Source organism: Sclerotinia sclerotiorum, genomic scaffold (assembly GCF_000146945.2).
Source record: "Sclerotinia sclerotiorum 1980 UF-70 scaffold_7 genomic scaffold, whole genome shotgun sequence".
NCBI lineage: Eukaryota > Fungi > Ascomycota > Leotiomycetes > Helotiales > Sclerotiniaceae > Sclerotinia > Sclerotinia sclerotiorum.
Genome location: NW_001820829.1, coordinates 761,204 through 777,565, shown reverse-complemented (window position 1 = coordinate 777,565; position 16,362 = coordinate 761,204). Strand labels below are relative to the sequence as shown.

The 16,362-nt window shown below is 42.8% G+C and overlaps 6 protein-coding genes across 6 annotated transcripts; 4 read left to right on the top strand and 2 right to left on the bottom strand.

The window, feature by feature from the left end:
- Nucleotides 1-113: 113 nt before the first annotated feature.
- Nucleotides 114-3,279, top strand: SS1G_05883 (hypothetical protein; the record flags this gene model as incomplete). The annotated part of the gene is made up of 5 exons (XM_001592911.1): nucleotides 114-127; nucleotides 184-320; nucleotides 370-1,904; nucleotides 2,419-2,975; nucleotides 3,273-3,279. 5 exons carry the CDS (start codon nucleotides 114-116, stop codon nucleotides 3,277-3,279), a joined length of 2,250 nt encoding a protein of 749 aa, XP_001592961.1.
- A 546-nt stretch (nucleotides 3,280-3,825) lies between these two features.
- Nucleotides 3,826-5,909, bottom strand: SS1G_05882 (hypothetical protein; the record flags this gene model as incomplete). The annotated part of the gene is made up of 2 exons (XM_001592910.1): nucleotides 3,826-5,662; nucleotides 5,716-5,909. 2 exons carry the CDS (start codon nucleotides 5,907-5,909, stop codon nucleotides 3,826-3,828), a joined length of 2,031 nt encoding a protein of 676 aa, XP_001592960.1.
- A 1,563-nt stretch (nucleotides 5,910-7,472) lies between these two features.
- Nucleotides 7,473-8,468, top strand: SS1G_05881 (hypothetical protein; the record flags this gene model as incomplete). Its single annotated transcript, XM_001592909.1, has 1 exon — nucleotides 7,473-8,468. One exon carries the CDS (start codon nucleotides 7,473-7,475, stop codon nucleotides 8,466-8,468), a length of 996 nt encoding a protein of 331 aa, XP_001592959.1.
- A 1,957-nt stretch (nucleotides 8,469-10,425) lies between these two features.
- On the top strand, nucleotides 10,426-11,955 carry SS1G_05880 (hypothetical protein; the record flags this gene model as incomplete). The annotated part of the gene is made up of 2 exons (XM_001592908.1): nucleotides 10,426-11,332; nucleotides 11,384-11,955. 2 exons carry the CDS (start codon nucleotides 10,426-10,428, stop codon nucleotides 11,953-11,955), a joined length of 1,479 nt encoding a protein of 492 aa, XP_001592958.1.
- Nucleotides 11,956-13,328: 1,373 nt separating this feature from the next.
- Nucleotides 13,329-13,724, bottom strand: SS1G_05879 (predicted protein; the record flags this gene model as incomplete). Its single annotated transcript, XM_001592907.1, has 3 exons — nucleotides 13,329-13,386; nucleotides 13,444-13,528; nucleotides 13,595-13,724. 3 exons carry the CDS (start codon nucleotides 13,722-13,724, stop codon nucleotides 13,329-13,331), a joined length of 273 nt encoding a protein of 90 aa, XP_001592957.1.
- A 952-nt stretch (nucleotides 13,725-14,676) lies between these two features.
- Nucleotides 14,677-14,778, top strand: SS1G_05878 (predicted protein; the record flags this gene model as incomplete). Its single annotated transcript, XM_001592906.1, has 1 exon — nucleotides 14,677-14,778. The coding sequence occupies one exon, from the start codon at nucleotides 14,677-14,679 to the stop codon at nucleotides 14,776-14,778; it is 102 nt and encodes a 33-aa protein (XP_001592956.1).
- Between the last annotated feature and the right edge of the window lie 1,584 nt (nucleotides 14,779-16,362).

Sequence of the window (16,362 nt, the reverse complement as noted above, 5' to 3'; positions counted from 1 at the left end):
GTAGATATTTTGCTCTTTGATAGCAGTGCTATTATTATGTATGGCTTTTGGAATTAGAACTGAAGAACTGCGTTTGCTACATTTCAATTTGCTGGTGTATTTACTCGTGCATCATGGGTATTAAAGGGTAAGTGACAGTATTTTTTCCACACTACAAGCTTCATGTGTTGATAGAATTTACAGAATTTACGGGGAAATTGGGCCCGGGAAAAGGGTTTCCCTTTCCAAGATCTCGATTGAGAAATTCGAGAAAACCGGGATTCCTTTGAGGATTGCGATCGACATATCAATTTGGAATTTTCAGATCCAGGCTGGTCAAGGTAAGCTGTCCAGCACATGATCATGAAACACCCAACTTATCTAGTATAGGTGGCACCAATCCGGCATTGAGAACCTTATACTATCGACTCCTCAGACTCCTTTCCATTTCCGTGCAACCACTGTTTGTCTTCGATGGACCTCACAAACCACCCGTCAAGCGTAACAAGCAAACAGGTCGAGGTGGTGCTTCTATCCCGGATTTGATGACTAAAGAGCTTCTCAAACTATTTGGATTTGAATATCATATTGCTCCTGGAGAAGCTGAAGCGGAGTGCGCCCTTCTACAGCGTGAAGGTGTTGTAGATGCTGTTCTGAGTGAGGATGTTGATACCCTCATGTTTGGAAGCGGGTTGACTTTTCGGAGCTGGTCATCAGAAAAGAAGAGTGGTGCTGGTACACCAACGCATGTTAATGTTTATGATGCCAAAGCGACCAAAGCCGGTAGATCGGGATTGGACCGTGAAGGTATGATTTTGGTGGCTTTGATGAGTGGTGGCGATTATAAGACCGAAGGGATTCCTGGATGTGGTGTCAAAGTTGCTTGTGAAGCTGCTAGAGCTGGTTTTGGAAAGAGATTGTGTCAGATTCGTAGGGAAGATGCGGCTGCATATGATGAATGGAGGGCAGATTTGGCTCATGAATTATTCACAAACGAAAGTAAATTTTTTAGAACCAAACGAAAGGCACTACAGATTCCTGAGGATTTTCCGGATAGGAAAGTTTTGGGGTACTATACACATCCAGTTGTTTCCTCATTAGCGAAGGTGGAGAGACTCAGAGATCAGATTATTTGGGAGGGCGATATTAATGTTCCGAAACTTCGACATTTCGTGGCTGATGCATTTGAATGGAAGGGGAAAGAAGGGGCCAAAAAGTTCGTGCGAGGCCTAGCACCAGCTTTATTGTTAACGAAGCTTCGTCAACGTGGAGATCGTCAAAATTCTGGATATGATGACCCCATGCTCACCAAGCTTAATGAAATGGAACTGGTAAAGGCTATTTGTGGCCAAAGAAAACATATCACTACGGATGAAGTCCCAGAAATGAGAGTCATCTATCAACCTCTGGAAATAGTTGATATTAATCTAGATGAGGAACATGATGAGATCGAAGACTATGGAAGGGATGGCCTGGCTCCTCTTCTCGAGGATGACCAGATACAAGCATATGCTTCGGATGATGCAGCACCAAGCGATAGTCCACGAAGACGTGGACCTTCTCCATATGATCCGATGAAAGCGGATAAATTATGGATATTTGAGACCATAGTCAAAGTCGGAGTACCGCTTACCGTGGAGGACTATGAAGAAGCTCTTAGAGACCCTAAAAGGGCCTTGAAACAGAAGGCTGCGGCCAAAAAAGCAGAAACTAAAACTACTAAGCCAAAAACGAGTACTAAAGCTACTGGTGGAATGCCTAAGGGTGCATTAGATCGTTATGTCGAGATTTCAGAAAAAGGCACCAGAACTAAATCCAAAGTATCAAGTCAGCCTGTCCAAAATTTCGTCATAGCGGAAGAGGATTTACCGCCTCATTTCCTAGCCCCAAACCTTCGAAGCCCTAAATCGCCAGAAGAAACAATGGTGAGAAAGCGACTTACACGTGGCCGTAAACCAACGGCTATCAAAGAAAAAGTGAAGCCCAAGCTCAATCCATGGGCTATCTCTCAATCATCTTCTTCTCAGCCGCTGCCTCAAATAACGAAGCCTTCACGTCTTCGAAGACCTATGACCCCAACTAAAACATTTCAGACTTACGCCTCTTTGAGTCCAAGTCCCGATCCTGAATCTATTTTTACACCATTCTCTACACGAAAGCACCGGCAGTCAACCGTTCCTGTCAGTGATGACGAAGACGACGAACCCACCCTTCCACCTACCAGAACTCCCATCTACAATGATCGCCCGTCCCCTAGGAAAAAGCGCTCCCCACCTCAAACAAACACAAAATCAGGGCTCTCTTCACCTCTGCTAGCCCTCGATACAGCATGTACTCGCGCACCACTTACTCCCCAACCCCATAAATCGCAAAATAGACTTCTCACTGCAATCTTCGGGCAATAAATCTTCTTCTTCAGGCTGCTCATCCATCTCCAAGTCCTCATACAAAACAGCCGCTTCCTATAATTACTCACCAGGGAGAATCATCGATCTTACTTCTTCGCCTCCAGGGACTCCAGTACTTTCTTACGATCCTGCGCCTTTAGACAGAGATTATGACGAATCACCCGGATACCCCAAGCTCGTCCTCCCATCCAGTTCGCCTGTCACAATGAAAAATAGCCCACAATATCAAGCACAATATCCTGCTCACGATCACGATATCTGTACACCCACATACCACACCACAATCAACGTGCACACAACCATCTACAATATCACACAATCTCCCTCACCTTCTCCCCTCAAATCTTCTAAACTCCCCAAACCATCAAAACGGGAACAAACAAAAACAATAAGAAAACAAACTATAGAAACGCAAATTGTTGAGGAGTCATTCGATGAGAAGAAGAAAGAGAAGAATTCAAAAAGATACATAATGTTACGAGAATCATTACCGGGTTCGTGGAGAGAAGTCGGGAGAGAGGAGTTGATTGAGGGGAGGAGTAGGGCGTGGAGAGCAGAGGAGGTAGAGGTGTTGGATTTGACGGGGGAGTGAGGTTTTGAATGGGTGAGATGGATATTGGGATGTGATGTAATGAATACTCGACGAAGCTACTTTTAAGGCTTTGGATATTGAAGAAAGAGGTGGAGTTCTTTGGCGTTCGGATAGCGGAATCTTGGATACCTTTTTCTTCTTTTTTTGTAGTAAGACTTAGGGTTACCTAGGTAGATAGAGTGGTTATATAGGTTAGCGTGGGGATATATAGTGAAAATACATTACATTACATTTTATTTCATTACATAGCAAGTACTCATCTATATCTATGTCTATGTATACTGATATTTTAGATTCTAATCTTTTCCCATCTCATTATAAAACTCTTGCAACCCTCTACTAGCAATCTAAAATCACCTTTTATCTAGGGACTGTGGGGTAGGTACCTATTTGAAGACTGATACGGTTTTTAGTTCTTTGCTAGGCGTGGAGCACGCAAGTTTTGATCATCAATAGATACCAATGATTAGTTAGACACTTCCATCTTTATTAACGTCCCCTAGGACCTAAATGTATTGAATTTATTGTATGCTATTAGACCGACTATCTTTCTTCCCTCCTACAAGTTATTGTATTATTAATATTGGTATTTAACTCAACGCGTGAACTATTCCTCTCTATCCCTCCCAATCCAGGACAACCCAGGCCAGTCCATCCTGTCCGCCAAGAAGCCCCCTTCACGCAAGATCCCAAAATATCCATCCCAAAACGCGCGATATGCCCATCCATCCATCCATCCGCCCCAAGAAATGCACAAACGGCTTTATTCGCATCCACCCTTGACAATCTCAACAATCAATCACCACATCTCCATATGATGATTAAGATGCAACTCACATTTCCCATCTATCTCCCCACGTTAGACGCTTGCCCCACAATTTGACGTCTACCAGCTCCAATTCCCTGAGTTCCCTTATTCTGCCCATCACCCCCAGTATAACCCGTCCACTGATTGACATCCCACTTTCCTCCGATACCCCCACCAATGCCATCAACTCCATCACCAGCAGGAACCTTACTCTTAACCTCCTTCTGACCTTCTTCCCATTCCTGTTGTCTTTGTCGCTCCATCTCCATTTCCTTTTCCAGTAAAGATTTGGAAGCCCATTCCGCGGCTTTGGTTTTGGTTTGAGATTCGACACGACGACGATCTTCTGCATCGCGTTCGGCATTTCCAGAGAATGTTCCTATTTCATTTGAATAAGTTGTGGTTGGTCTTGGTGGGGTTGGTGGAGGGTTTGAGGAAAGGAAGCGGTCAGTACGGTTTGGGACTTTAGATGTTGGGGATGTGTAGTTTGCTGGATTTGGTAGAGGTCTTGCTTCACCGGTGTGTTCAGGATTAATGGCAGCTACAGTAGGTTCTGGCATTGGACGAGGAGGTTTAATTGGTGGCGGTGTATCCTCACTGGTATTTTGCGAGCTCCATTGTTTGCGAAGGTAGTCTCGTTCATCTTTTCTCCATGTTTCCTCGCTATCCTTTCGTGGTGGTAGATTGGGAGCACCACCAGATCCTGGACGAGCTTTTGATGACTCCTCCTTCAATCGCAGTGTCAAATCATGATCTTCGATGGCTTCACGATCACCGGTTTTGTGTTTTGATACTCTTTCGGCTTGGTATCGACGCTCCCGGTCCCGAGCTTCTGCCAATTCACGTTCCAATTCCTTAATCCTGTCGGCCTCGGTAGAATTGGTTCTGCGACCCTTCTTATTCAAGTCATTTTCAGCTTGATATTGACTGAGAAATTGTCCTTGTAATCGAGCGTCGCTAGTACCTCTCAATCTCTTTCGCTCATCCGCTGCTCTATTTTCGGCCTCCGCCTCATCTTGCTTTCGGCGATCCTCTTCCGCCTTCCATCTGCGTTCTTGTTCCTCCCATTCTCGTTTCTCATTCAGTGTTTTTTGTCGCAATTTCTCGGTTTCTTCAGCGAATCTTTTTTCCTCTTGGATACGAGCCTTTTCCTCCTCTGCCACAACTCTTTGTCTCGCCTGTTCTTCTGCTTCAAGCTTTAGTCGTGCATCCTCTGCTTCTTTTTCTCTTCGTTTCTTCTCCTTTTCAGCAAGACTCGGAACACTCGGGCCAGCGTTTGTAATTTGTCTCCTGCCACCAAATGAAACCCCCATATTGCCTTGACTTGCACCTCCCATGTACCCATATTGCGCAATATTCCAGGCCGGAGCTGTCGCACCCTCGTCAGACTTCTTACTCCAAGTACTGACTGAACCAGGGGATGTAGGCCGACCGAATCTGCTAGGACTTTTTCTACCACTGTCCGAACCACCGGTTCTCGACGCAGTCAAAGTAGAAGCAGGCTTGTTATTCGATGATGCAGTGCTGGTAGTTGAAGCCTCTCTGGCCCTGTTACCGTAACCAGTTCCAAGGTATTGTCCAGTCACCTGCGGGCTCACAACACCCCCACGAGATTTCGCGCCGATAGGATTAGGAAATTTCGAAGGCTCGACTCGGTTCGCTGCTCTGCTGAACGCGGCGAGACATTGAAGTACTTGCGCAGGATCTTTACCATCGTAGAGATCCACTGTGAGAAACCTATCATGCGCGTGTAGGTTCAAGGGCGGCTTCTCACATGCGGCAAGAAACAAAGCAATATTCTCTCGTTGTATAAAAGGCATTGTTGCTTTAGGTTTAAACCCGCGGACTTTTGCAGGATCAATCAGAGCTGCGAGCCTGTAGATAATTTAGCAAGTTAGGGCCTCTCCGGAGGAAGAATATGAACATACTTGCAAAGCGCAACTCCATCTTTCAGTGCGGCAAGTATGTTGTATGTGCCAAAGCGGGGGTCATCTCCAACATCAGGTAATTTCTCTCCAAGTGATTCCTCAATGAAATTCCTCACTTCGTTCACAGTAGCTGGAGTGACTCTGTCACCCCGCTTGCTATTAACATCATTGTCGAGATTTGTTACCGAAGCCATAGTCGTCGATTTGTATGTAAACCTAGGAGTGATTTCTGATCTTTTATTAGGATGCGACTCCTTTTTGTTATGAAATGAAATCGCAATCTCAAATCTATAAGCACAATCCAATTCATAAGGCACATTTGCAAGACGGTTAAATGACAAATGATGGCCGGCGCTAAGGATGGGCAAGGCTGATCCTGGAATGTCATTACAAAAATTTCACATTAAAATATGTTGGTAAGCATGCGATGTTTGAGATGATAGAAAATTGTTATTGTTGTTAAAGTTGTATGTACGGAGTAAGATTATTATTAATTCTCAATGATGGCATTTTGATGTAAGTGCCAGTGCATATTGAAAGTGGATATTTTTCACAAGATATCACATGCATACATAGTCATGTGACAGTACATTCAAGGAAGGGGAAGGTCAGTGGACGGAGAACGTCATGACATGAGTGATGACTGTGAAGACTGAAGGCTTCCCTTCCTTCGAGCTCCACATCAGAATCCTTTTTTTGGATATGTTGAAAGCGATCAAAAGCTAAAAAAAGGATCTTACGATTCATACCCAGCAAGGGTCCTATTGGATCAGTCACTAAACCCGAGTTGAACTTGCATGGCCCGAGGCGTTGCATTGGATAATTTGGATGTAATCCTGGTGCACGCCTAATAGATTAGGCAACCATCAGTAGATCTTTTCAGCTCAGTAGGTCCAGAAGAGTTGAAAAGGATGGATGGACAATTGTTTAATTTGATTGGCAGACTAAATACGACCGGATCAACGCTTATGTTGATTGGTCAACTATAATCGGCCTAGAAGAATCTCAAAAGAATCATCAAGGTTCAATTTGATTGGTTGAGTAGGCTAATAAATGGCTCTATCCATCCACCGACCTTCCGTCATTTTAATCCCTGTTCAAAGCAACAAGCAACTTTTCCCCAAAATGTCTCTGAATGAGTTTCTTTATCTAACCAATCAAAACTCTACCTTGACGGACTGAGCAGAACATAAGCTGGGCAGAGAAGACCCACACATACCGCAAGGCCCGCAAGGCAAGGCAAGTCTTCAAAAAGACTCTAACCTTCATCTGATCTAGTCTCAAAAAGGTTGTCGCGCAATGCAAGCTTCACTGTGACAACCCAATTGGAGCTTTCCGAAAAAAGTACCCCAAGTTCTTGCCTTGCCTTCTTACATTTCAAAGATGCCGATGCCGTCCTTTCACTCAGCTTTCTTTTCTTTCCTTTCTATCCTTTTCCCAGTTCCCACCCCGAAAATAAGTATTTCACCTTTCCCCTTCTCTTGGTTCTTGACTTTTATCTCTTTCTCTTATTCTTCTTCGTCTTCATCTTCTTCCATCAATACTTTGATACTTCCCATCCTTCCCCCAACACCAACTCCAAACATACTTCCTCCTTCAACCTCCATCTCTATCTTCAACATCAATCCAATTCCATCTATTATCTATCCAATAACATCGATCAATTGATGATAATATAGTTACCTTAAAGTCGCGTCTTCTTTTGATTATCTCGTCATCTATTCAACAATTAAATATCATCCTCTCTTTTATTCATCATGGGTTCCTTCTCTCATCAATCCTTCTCTCAATCTTCCCCCGTTCTTGCCATGACACCGCAACTACCGCCTCAGCCTTCTTTCAACAGACCATCTTTTACTTCACCTTTCGTAAAAGCACCTCTGTCATCAACACCTCAGAGTTCTTGGCTCACTCCGACGTCCGCACCTCAATCAGCTGCAGGTCGCAAACGTTCACGCGACGAGGCTGATTTTGAAGACGAGGAATATTTTTCACAGGCACCCGTCGAGCCAGTAATCGCCGAGAACGAAGATGAATGGGAATATGGACCAGGAATGACACTTATCAAACCAAGCAAAGGCTACATCTTATCTGCAGACAGTCAAACTGGTACATGGTTGGAAGAGGAAGAAGCCGAGAAAAAGGCACAAGCAGCATTACGCGCGGCCAGCCCAGAAAGACCAATACTACGTTCGGCAAAGAGTCAAAGAATTGACCTAGGCTCCACACCGTCGATGACCGAAGAGACAAAGGTTACAAGTAGTGTACTCTCAACACCACTTCAAGCTGGAGGTATTGGCCCCGTCCAACCTTCAATCGATGAGTACACTCGACACCTAGGTATCGGTTGGTCAAAGATAAGCGCCGACGAAGATATCCAAGCTGCGGTTCGTGGCTGGACAAAATATATCGAGAACCACTATCCTGTCAACAATGCGATCATTCGATTGCAAAGTAGAGGTCTAGCTAGCTATCTCGTGGAAGCCCAAGAAGGCTACTTCTTATTCGGAGATGACCTCAAACAAGGAAGGTTGGTGAGCACCAGCTTGGAGAAGACTTTTGAAAACCTCCGGGGGCCAGTTCCCATATTTGAGGGTGATATGGTGATTGAGGCTAGCGAAACCCCAAAGGCTAGCAGCCCAGTTATCAATGCCATGACAAATGCACACGTTGAAGAAATGATGATGACGGATGAAAATTCTACGACTGATCTCCCAAACCATGCTGTGGAGGTTGAGATGGATATGAGTTAAATGCAATTTACGGCCTTGGGCACCAATGTACAAAATGAAATGGGTATTCCTAAAGTTACAGGACACGGAGTTTTGCTAGTTTCACTGCATTCGAATTTGCATATGGGATTTCGGAATTGGGGTCAACCATAAGGCTACCTGGCTAGGTCTAGCAGAAATTTGTAACATAGAATATGAGGGAGGTAGGTCATGGGTTTGCTGGCTTTGCATACTTTGCAAGACGTTTTTGCTTTCGTTGGCACGAGTTTAGTAGTCAAAGCCTAACATGAGAGCAAGCTGTCGCGCAAATCTTAAATACAAAAGTCTGTTGTATCCTGAAATATTTTATCCTTTGAAATGAAGCGAATTGATACGAACCTGTGGGCGCAATATGATGGTGAGCCTGGAAAATTCGGGGCCTAAGGTTACTCATTCAGGTTGCTCGTCCAACCAACAAGAGGTGTGACGGAGAAGCGCTCAGACGGCAATTTCCCAAAAGGCCTCGAAAAAAGGATTTTCCCAATGGAGCCATGTAATGAAGTCAGGCAAGTGAGGCATTCTGCCACACAAGATCACTTGTGTTCGCCATAGCCTGTTGGGATCCAGATAGGTTGGAAGAAAGAGAGCGGTAAAAATCGAAAGGGAAATCTGCCATGGGATAAGAAAAATATGAGGATAGAAGGGGAATATGCAGTGTGAAGGTCCAGTCCGTTGATGAGGTATGGTGGTAGATGGAGATCCATTGTAGATGTAGGTGGTGGAGACGCATTATAGACGTAGGTGATGGATATAGAACTTATAGAGGTAGGAAGATAATGATAGGTGATAGATTGGTATAGCATTGCACAAACAAGTTGGATGACAATAAAGTACCACGTCCAAGAAATTGGCATAATTAGTTATGAAAATGTATGGAGTATTGTGCATTATTAGGTTACGTTACTTAGTAATGAAGGTAGAGTGGGACCAAGCGCGTTGAAACGAATGGATGGATGGTTTCCAGGTTTCATTGGAGATGGCTGGGTGACAATTCGCGGGTTAGCTAGGCGCTAGTAGATACAGTAGGAAAGCTTTTAGCAAGGCGAGAGAGAAGCAAGGCAAGCAAGGTTTATGTTATCATTTTTGTGTTCTCTCGTATGAATGGGCGAGAGAGGTGGGTAGAAATGTAGAAATGGGTACCGAGTATTTTCGACTGCATGGTCATGGTGGTTCCTGGGCTGAGAACTTGCTTGGATGGTCCTGGGGGATTTACCATTTACCGTGTACATGTTTGTTGATTGATTGATAGATTGGGAGGATAGATAGTAGATAATAAATAATAGATAATAAGATGCGTCTGATATTGATATTGTGATATACTCTAACTGAATTGATACTTTTTTTTTCTCTCTTCGCTTTCTTCTTGTTTACTTACACGAGGATAACTTCACGTATATACACGAAACTTCTTTTGGAGAATAAAGAAGTTGAAGAGATCCTACGCGCGTTTTTCGTGATTGGCGATTCTAGTATCTAGTAGAGGGAAAGAAAGACTTGAAGAAAGAGAAGGGGAATAGCACAGAGTTATCTCGAAGAAGACTTGTGAGCTTCGAGATTTGAGCTGCGAGGTGGGTTTGAGACATTTTCTGGAAGCTCGGGACTGTGGGTATTCTTTGCGAGGGAATTTTTGGGTTTTTCCGAAGAATTTATTCTTCTATACCTACCTGAAGGACGAAGAACGAAGAATTGCGCGCTGTGCGTAGCAGATATTGGATGAGTATATGAGCTTCTTGATCGCAATCATTTCATCAGCCTTGTGTCAACTCGGTGTAAGGTGAAGTGAAGGCTGGATATTTTGGTAAGTCTTACGTCTTTTTGCGTGGTCCAGATTTATATGTTTTGCTTATGCGACGAAAACAAGCCGGGGTCATTGGAATGGATTCTTCACCCCCCAGTATACGAATACTGATTGATATTTCTTTTGCATAGGAAACACGCAATGGTTTCGCAGGCAGAACCGACCAATTCGCTCTCTATTCGAGGTCCTTCGTCGGTTGCTTCAAGAGCGAGTACATCAAGGCATCATCGTCGCCATGGACGTAGTCACACGGGAACTTCATCATACATACCGCAGAATGATTTTCCCGTCTTCACGCACACGGGGGATGTGGAAATTATTGTAAAAGCTGGCACGAAAACGAATCGATATTTATTACACCGACTTATCTTGACGAATTGTTCCGGATTCTTCGAGGCGAGCACAGGTCAGGAATGGTCGAGGGCTACTGAGGTTGGAGGTTCGGGTGGAGGGGAATTGGCTAGGATAGGTGAAGAATCGGGCAGTGATGCGGGAAGGAATGAAGCAGGACCAAAGAGGAGATGGAGGTATGAGTTGGATAGCGGACCTAATAATGACGATATACCAATGTTGGTTCAAAAGCCGGAATCATCTCTTTCCCTTTTCGGCGCAAACGATACTCGGCCACCACCTCCTGTTCGAAACAAACCTCCTTCATCCAACCCATCCTTCTTTCGCTCCGTCGCAAACCTATCCATCACCTCGCATTCCACTCCTGCGCCTCCACAAATAACACAAGAAGATCAAGATTTGCTCAACGATTACGATAATTTGTTTCGAATCTTCTACAATCATTCTCCACTTCTCGATTCGATTGATATAGCTACCGCATATATACAATGCAAATCACTTCTTACACTCGCGGATCTCTACGATGCTCTTACGGTTGTTGGACCGCGCATTGATCACCATCTTCTACAATTCCAAGGACGTCTCTGGAAACAAATCGCTAAATATCCATCTTCATATCTCAAACTTGGCTATCTCTCTCAATCGAAAACGATATTTGGAGAAGCTCTCATACATGTTGTAGGCGCTTGGCCTGCAGGTGAGAGACACATTAGGAATCAATTGCCTGACCAAGTACTGGAGATTATAGAGGATAAAGTAGAAGATTTGAGGGATATGGTTGGAAGTGTTGAAGGGCAATTATTTCGATTAACGCTATTGACTGCGAGGGGCGAGAGAGTCAATCCGGGTAATGCATATGCGGATTGGTTGGTCGTAAGTTTATTTAGGCAGTGGCTAGCTGAGAATACATCACCGCCTCCCGCACCTCCTCAACCACTTCCTCGATCTCCCCGTCATACTAGTGGTTCTCATAATACACACCATTCGCGCGCCTCTTCTTTAACAATCACTCAACATCAACAACCTCCTCCATCAACTATATCGCAAAATCAACAGATTGGCAGGACATTTAAAATGTTGGGAAATGCGTCGAATGGCGCCTATCTAGGACATGAAGACTGCAAGAGATTTTTGAAGTTGACGCCAGAGCATTATAGTAGGGAGGGATTAAAGAGGTTTGAGAGGAGGATGGATGAAATGAAGGAGATGGCTCGAAGGGTGGTGGAACCATTGATGAGGTGTGGATTGGAAGGGGAGGGGATGGCGGTGGGGTATTTGACGTGTACGAGGGTGGAGGAAAGGGACTTTGTTTGGTTGTAGGGGGTGTGGAAGAGCAATGAAGTGGGAAATGACGAATTAAAGAGGGAGAAGTATTGGATCCCTTGAGTTCGTGAAAGGATATCGGAGGACGGGAAAGGAGGAAGCAAACGCGACACACGAACACGATGCAATACGCAATACGAATACGCAATACGCACTTCACGATTAATGAGTTGAGACGATGACATTCAGATGAGCCGGACCGAACCGAACCGAGATTGGAAGATACGAAACGATAACTTTTCCTTTCCTTTCTTTTCCCTTTCTTTCCCTTTGTTGTAAAGGCGAGCGAGCGACGGATATGAATGGATGGTATGATGAATCGTCAGGCAGGATACCCTAGCAATTTCTTTGCAATTTCTTTTCTTCTACTTTTTGTTTATTTATTTTATTTTATCTTATTCTATTTTACTTTACTTTACTTCACAAATACCTACCTACCTTTACTTTACCTTTACGTTTATGTTTATGTTTATGTTTATGATGATGATTGGATTGGCGGGCTGTGGGTGGAGTTTTGGCATATGTGGTTTGGGTGTGATATGAAGCTACTAGGTATTCATTCAGTTGGAGAATCGAATGAGGGAGGGAGGATGGTTTGGAGTGGAGTATATAGTCTGGTCGTGTCTAGTCACTTACTAGTAATGATTGAATCTATTTGCTTTATACCCTTGCTTGCTTACCTTTATACGTTCACTGTAAAGTTATCATGATAATTTTATATGTGACTGCGGATATTGTGTTTCAGATTGTGGTGCTTAATCTTGATGGAAGAGGGAGGTTTTTAGGTATTAGGTGGTTTTGAAAGAAATATCAAAAGTATGTTTTTGTGATTTGAATTCTATGTCTATGGAGTATATATAGCCTGCAGAGAAGGAAGACGGTTGTTATACATATATATATATATATACATACAAACATTTAGATCCAAAAAAGATGCTATTGTAATCAGATCTAGTTTATGAGCTGCGGATATCGATATAACATGTGAGAAGTTTCAAGGAATAAAGTTCATCTAATTAGAGTGAATATTTAGATTATTGATCAAGATATTCTGCTAGTATATACATACATATATATATATACTTGTGGTGATTTACTCTAGGAGTACGTACAAATTAGAACTTAGTTGCGAGGAAGGGGAAGGGGAAGTTTAGATCTAAAAGTCTTTGATATGTATATGTATATGTATACGATGTGTATATGATGTGTATACATGGGAAGAAAAGTCATTCAAGTGGTTTATTAGTGATTTGATGTGATGTGGTTTTAATTCTTTGATTGGAGTTTTAGAGTTTATATGTAAAATTAATGCGGTGTTTTGGAGTTATTGGAGGGAATGGTTTGTTGAGGGATCGTTCTTGTTGTTTTTTTTACTGGGTTTTGTGGATTTGGAGTTGGACTTGGACTTGGTCATGATATGTTCTTAATCTGTTGAATATAGTTGGTACAAAGGCAATAATTAGTAAGGATAGGATATCTACACACATTTCTTTTTGAGCTTTCTCAAACCCGAGAAGAAGTAATTCTGATGTACCTGAGCTAGACGCACTCGATAGTGTCTTACATCCATCTTTCTCTAGTTGCAGTCATCGTTTGATAAAACTCCATGCTTGAACTAGGGCACCAATTATCTTACATCCTCTTGTTGCAATCGTTTTTAAAGTTACGTGCCTGAACTGGGGCGCCACTACTGTCTTGCATCTTCTCAATGCAGTAACAGTGACGTCTTTTGACGAAGTTACATGCCCTAAGATAGAGACACTCATCATTGACTTACAAGCAGTGTGGCTTTTAAGCTCCAATCTTGTTCAAAACTCAATGTCTAAGCTCAACAGCATTTTTATGAGTCTTGAATTCCAGTGTAAAACTTGTTTTGATGCTTCATATTTGAGCATCAGCTTTCCTTCACAATCTGCACGCAAGTTTAACTCGAAATGCATCATGGAAACTTATAAAGTCTTGTAGAGTAGTCTATTTGAGCATTGTTATGTATATATTGAGCACATATAGACCACAGATGATAACATTAAAACAAATCCCTGGGAATGCTTCATCGAATAACCAGCATAGCCAGTGCGGCTGCGGGTTTTGCGACATGACTAAGTATTTTGTCTGAATGTGCTTGAACGGTATGTAACATCTGATGATTTACCATCCTTTCACTGTAAAGAGTCCCTTCTTTCCAGCTAACATCATCTATGCTGAGCCAATTTGTGATTGCAACGTTTCTGCAATAAGAAATCTGTACCGATTGTTAACACAAGGGTCTGGGAAGAAGATCTTCCTAACGACCACTATTACTGATGTGCAGCGTATGGTACAAATCGGCAGTTTTTCCGTGTAGAATGCAAAGACCGACGTGCTAGACGACAGTGAGATTCTTCGTCATCAGCATTTTGTCCACCACAGAGATTTTGGTGGTATTGAGTTGCTTGTATAACTGTGATCAGGGAAATAGTTGCAGTGTATCAAGCTGCATTTAGTCCAAGTTCTTTTGAAACATCGCGGCTCGCAGGTGTAAAAGAAATAACTTTTAAGGTTACACCTGGCAGCTGAGAAAATGGCACTTTTGATTATTTCAAGGAACGTCGGACAACTAGAACTCACAAGTTATCCAGCGCTGAGGGTAGCACTGTCCTTGCGCAGATATCAGACATGTATGTACACATTTCAGTGAACATATTCGGACCAGGAGGATGATTGACATCTTATTCGATTATGTACAAGAACTGGAACATGAAGAACCAGGAGTTGGTAACACACCTCGGACGAACAACCAATGAAACAAATGTGAAAATAATCCGTGGTATTGTAACCTGAACTTCAAAGTGTTAACATATTTGGTTCCTATATGGAGTATGGGATCATCAGAACTCACAAATCATCTTGGCCAAGATTTAACACTCTGCTTATTGGGAAGTCATTGATGGAGAAACAGACCCATTGGTTCTTTTGATAGACGGCGTCTCGTCATACGCAATGTCATATATAATATCTTTTGGACTAGAATTTTGGTTCGATAGGTGATAAACTAGAGAATCAACACACACTCGAATAACTAATTACATGAAGATGATGTGGAATTGTCTTGTCCCCCGCAGCCTCACTTCAAGGAATCCCTCGAACAGCTCATCAACTGTATCGTTCTCTGGCGGAGACGGAAATTCAAGGGAAACTCAAGATCAAAGTCAATATGATGCTTTTGGTCCATAAGCAGAAAAAGTAATGTAAGAAAACCAATGTAGAGAAAATACTACCTTATAAAAAAATATAAAGCAACCTTTCTTCGCGCTCACATCACATCACATCAATCCAATTGCTTGAGTATGGAAAGAAACACCACTGAGCACGAACTAGTGGTATGAGTTCTTCATTGTGTGGGATTTCAGCACATGCGGCTTTCAATTCCCACACAAAACATGTCGCTATGTATGGCATTACATACGTATAAAAAGTTGGGAATTGAAGATTTACAAGTACAACTGAATACTAAGTACAAGTGACCCGACATCAATGCCTTCAACGCCACCGGCTTTCGGAATGAAATTATAAATGGGATGATTATGAAAAGCATTAAAGGAAATTGTACAATGACGAGTATGTAACGAACTAATCGGAGACTTTTGATCTTCGAGAGCGATAAATGAGTGTGAAAAGAAAAAAGTATTATACTTCCAAGTTGATGTGAGGTTGTGTTAATCAACGCATTGCCTGCCCTGTATCCCTATTGAGGACGTCACTCTTCCTCATTTCAATCACCACTGAGTAAATTCAAAAATACAGGAAGTATAAAACCCATCGCTAATATTCGAAGAGTCTCCACCGCAAAAAGATCCAATGTACAATTTTTCAAAATATCCAACAAAATAATCACAAACACTCCAACAACACCACATTCGAGTCCCACATTTCTCCACTAACCCCAATCAAGACGAGTTTGTCCTATTTGCACCAACTGATCTCTTTCTTAGCGCGCACAGACCAATCCCAATCACGTATATAATAAACCTTTCGGTCTCCCCATTCCTTCCCTTTTTTTTTTCTTCTTCATACTTACCTTCTCGGAGCATTTTCAGATCATGAATTGAGAATGCTATGATACGAGTCCTCCATTGCACATCGGGGCGACGAGAACCATTGGGTATCCTTCGGGGTCCCCATCGGGGGAATTTTTGATTGCATCCTTCGGGATTTTTTTTTACATTTTTCATTGAGTTTTACTCGGCTTTTAGCTGGGGCTTGAAGAAGAATACCTTTTTTTGTGAATGATGGGTGGTGATGAGGCTTTTGTTTAGAATGTTTACTTGCTGGGATCAACGGGTTGTAGGAAGCTTTGCACCAGAATACCAAATAATTGATGGGAGAGGCGTCACTGAATGAAGTTGGTGGAAATGTGAATGAACT